The 4459-nt window shown below is 33.8% G+C and overlaps 1 protein-coding gene across 1 annotated transcript; it reads left to right on the top strand.

The window, feature by feature from the left end:
• The first annotated feature begins 2369 nt into the window (after positions 1–2369).
• LOC117181851 (chymotrypsin-2-like) lies at positions 2370–3130 on the top strand. Its single transcript, XM_033374851.1, has one exon. It carries the CDS (start codon positions 2378–2380, stop codon positions 3062–3064), a length of 687 nt encoding a protein of 228 aa, XP_033230742.1. The 5' UTR covers positions 2370–2377; the 3' UTR covers positions 3065–3130.
• Positions 3131–4459: the final 1329 nt, after the last annotated feature.

Raw genomic sequence — 4459 nt, 5'->3', positions numbered from 1 at the left:
TTTATAAAGATGGACGAAAATTTATGTTAGCAAAGAGATAGGAAATGATAGACGTGAGTTTTACATTACCAGAGATAGAAAAAGATTTACATACATAGATAAAGGATAGTATAAGATAGAAAGGAGGGAATTGAAAAAGATAGATGATAATTTAGATTAACAGAGATAGAAAAAGATAGAGATAAATATATAAAGGATGAGATGAGATAGAGAGGGGGGGATTGAAAAAAATTGATGTTAATTTAGATTGACAAAGTGGTAGAAAAAGATAGACATTGATAGATGCAGGATAGGATGAGGTAAAGAAGACGGTATTTAAAATAATGAAAAAAAATTTAGACTAAAGGGATAGGAAAAGATTGGCATGAATATATAAAGGATAGCATGATACAGTTATGAGGAAATTAAAAAATATTAAGACAATTTTGACTAAAAGAGATAGAAAAAGATAGACATGAATAGATAAAGAATAGGATGACTTAGAAAGATGGTACTAAAAAAGATCCAATTGGATAGAAAAAGGATAGGCTAAGACAACGAAGAAGGGATTGAAAAATGTATACGTGAAGCTAGATTGACAACGCGATAGAAAATGATGGACGTTTATACACGTAGGACACGATGAGATAGAGAAGAGGAGATTGAAAAATATAAGCGGGAGTTTATGTCAGCAAAATGATAGAAAAATATTGACGTTGATAAATATAGTATAGAATCAGATAAAGAAAAGCAGATTACAAAATATGGTCCTGAATATATATATATTGACAAAAAGATAGAAAAAGATTAAGGTGGACAGATAAAGGATATGATGAATGAGAAAAGAGGGACTTGGCAAAGATAAACGTGAATTTAGATTGACGAAAAGATAGAAAAGAATTAAAATTGATACATAAGGTAAGAATGAGATAGAAGAGGGGTAACTAAAAAAGATTGACGGAAATTTAGACTACCAGAACTAGAAAAAGATTGACATGAATATATAACGGATAGGATAAGATAGAAATGAGGTTATTTTCCAGATAGATATGAATTTAGCTCGACAAAGAGATAGAAAAAGTTAGATGTTGATAGATGTTGATAGATGTAGGATACGATGAGATAAAGAAAAGGGTGCTAAAAAAGATACACCTGAATTTAAATCGGAAAAAACAGACGAAAAGGTAAACCCTGATAGATGTATGATACGATAAGATAGCGAAAAGGGGATTGAAGCAGATAGACAAGAATTAAAATTAACAGAGAAGGACGTTGATAAATTTATGAAACGATGAGATACGGATGTTGATATTGAAAAAATGGGCGTAAATTTAGATTAAGAAAGAGATAGAAAAATATTTACGTGGGTAGACAGAGGATAGGCTGAGACAGCGAAGGATTTGAAAAAGATATACGTGAAACTAGATTGATGAAGAGATAGAAAATTATAGACATTCATAGACGTAGAATACGTGAGATGGAAAAGAGGAAAGTAAAGAAGATAGACGTGAATTTTGATTGACAAACTGATAAAAAAATATAGACGCTGCTAGATGTAGTAAGGGATGAGTTAGATAAGAGGAGATTAAAAATTATAGACGGGGATTTAGATAAACAGGGAGATAATAAGGATTAATAAAGGATAGGATACGATAGAAAAGAGGGTATTAAAAAGGATAGGCGGAAATTTATATTGACAAAGAGATAGAAGAAGATATATGTTGATCGATTTAGGATATGATGAGATGATACGATGAGGTAGGGATAAGAAAAATTGAAAAAGATAGTCGGGAATTCAGAACAACCGAAAGATAGAAACATATTGACGTAAATTGACGAAGGATTGGAAGAGATAGGGAAGAGGGGTTAAAATAAGGTGAATGGGAATTTCGATTCGTAGAGAGAAAGATATTGAAGTGTTTATATAAAGGATAGGATAAGATAGAGAAGAGGGAATTGAAAAATAGACGGGAATTTAGATGAACAGACAAGTAGAATAGAATCAGTCCCACGGCACGTCTCTTACACAACAACGCTGTCCTGGTGGTAGTGTGTCATTCAAAAGATTCAAACTCCACAGCAGTGGAGCAGACATGCTACCACCAGGCCAGCGTCGCTGGGTAAGAGACGTGCCGTGGCCCTAAAGACCACGGCACAGTAGGTGTCCTAGAGACGTCCTAAGGATATAGAACCTTCTCGGGACATCTTTCATAATAACATTAGACATATTAAGGGCATCCACAGGATGTCCAAAAGGCACATCCCATAAGACATCTTAGGGATGTCCCGACGACGTCTCTAATACATCCTTAATTTTGTTGTCTACTGGGATGCCAGCAAAAACATGTATTACAATATCAATCATCTTCTTTCAGGTAAAGTGAAGTCGAATCAACGAATGAAACGATCAATTGGTGGTCTGGCAGCACGAGTTAATTACCAAGTTTGTCTGGTGCGAGCTCCACACGGATTTTTTTGGTATGGTGGTGGTGGCAGCATAGTTTCAAATTACTATGTTCTCACTGCAGCCCACTGTGTTGATGAACCTCCAACATCATACTTATCAATTCGAGCAGGATCATTATATTGTTTTAGTGGTGGTAGTCTGCACACGCCAAAGCAAATTATAAAACACCCTGGTTACAGGGGACCCGGTACAGGTTTACTCGTGCATGACATTGCCTTGATTCAAGTCATTGAACCATTATCAGGTCCAAATATTGCAGTCATTCCTCTTTCCGGAGGAGAAACGCCACCAAACACTTTTGGTACAGTCAGTGGTTGGGGAAAAGTCTATGGTAGTCCTTATTCTAATATGTTGCCGGAAATTTTACAAGCTTCAACCGTACCTATTTATAGCAAGGAGACATGTAGAATGTATAGGACAAGTAACCCTTTTGAGGATCAAATTTGTGCTGGAACACTGACAGCAACTGCTTGTCATGGTGATTCTGGCGGTCCTTTGGTTTATAATGGAGCTCAAGTTGGAATCGTGTCTTATGGCCCTGTAGCATGTGGAATAATTCCAACTTTTTTCACTGAAGTTTCGCAGTACATATCTTGGATACAAACCTATGCTGTATAACAATGAAAGAAAAGTAACAAGAAGATTTTATGAGTGAAACTGCAAAAATATTATGAGCTAATATGTCTCCGACTATGTATATTCTGGTGTGAAATAAAATAATAATTATTGTCAAGACTCTTTGCATTGTAAATGACTAAACCTATAAAATTATGAATTACAATAATAATCATTAAAATAATTCATGCATTTGTGAAAACAGCCAGAATAGTGTCACTGACAATCAGAGACAAGCGCGGATCCAAAAAAGGGCTTCTGGGGGGGGGGGCATAATTACCCTTCTTCCTTCACTCTCTAGGTAGATGTTAATAATAATATTAAAGTTATTTCTTTGCTTTAATTTTTATTATAAATGACATAAATATATTGTTTATGAATGTTATGAATATAATTAAGAAACGTTTAAATTTCAACCATATTTTTAGATTAACAAGTTGCGTCTTGTATCCCATGGTATAATCATTAAATAACAAGTATAAAATATTCATAAATTTTCGAATTCAAGCATAATCTATAAAAATAATATTTTCAAACAGTAAAATTTACAAATTAAGAATTAATTTTTTAAATGTTAATTGCTTATCTAAATGCAGTAAACGATGTTGATTGGGATGCTGTAATTCGGAAAACGCCGTAACGGGCAGTGACAGCCAAAGATATTATAACAGTAGATGCGGCAAGTGGCGGCGGAGTGGGGATAGAATTATTAGTAGGTCATGATAAATGTAGACGGCGCTGCCGGCGAAAATCTTGACCCACCCCGGCTGTGCCTCTCTACCCGCACAAGCATCTATCCCCTCTTAACAGTTGATGTGACTAAAATCAGCGAAAGAGGCGCTGTCACCGAATAGATTTTCAGTCGATAATAGAGTTTTCTGAAAATATCAATGATCACTGGAGCAATTAGAACTATGTGTTACCCGACGATCTAGGAAAATATCAATAAACTAACAATAACGAAATCAAAAATTTGTAACTCCAAACTATTTACATATATGAAATTTTATACTTATTAAGTATGAAATTCTCCTCTAATTTTTAGCACTTAAAGTTGATATGATTTGATTATGAAAGTTTTTATTTGGAAAAATTTAAACTATTAAGCCTTTACATTTAAAATAAAACAATTGCAGAATTGTACAATTGTTCAATTTTGGACACTATTCTATTTTAAATTTTAGGCCCCTCAAATTGTAAAGCTGAAATTTGGTTGCTATTTTATTTTGACCAATACAACATATAATTTGTAAAGCTTTCATGTTGAAACGGGGTTGTATTTAAAGTTGTTAAATTGTGAACATATTTAGTGAATTTATAGTGAATATATTTCTTTAATTCACAGAACTTTTCTTTGCATAGAAGAATATTTTTTCCGATTTTTGATAGTGACATATT

This window comes from Belonocnema kinseyi, chromosome 10, assembly GCF_010883055.1.
Source record: "Belonocnema kinseyi isolate 2016_QV_RU_SX_M_011 chromosome 10, B_treatae_v1, whole genome shotgun sequence".
Classification (NCBI taxonomy): domain Eukaryota; kingdom Metazoa; phylum Arthropoda; class Insecta; order Hymenoptera; family Cynipidae; genus Belonocnema; species Belonocnema kinseyi.
Note: the sequence above shows the minus strand (reverse complement) of the source record. Positions and strands in the feature narration are given on the sequence as shown.

Excerpts from the sequence above, each read along its gene's own strand:
- LOC117181851 (XM_033374851.1), top strand. The coding sequence starts at position 2,378 with ATGAAACGATCAATTGGTGGTCTGGCAGCACGAGTTAATTACCAAGTT.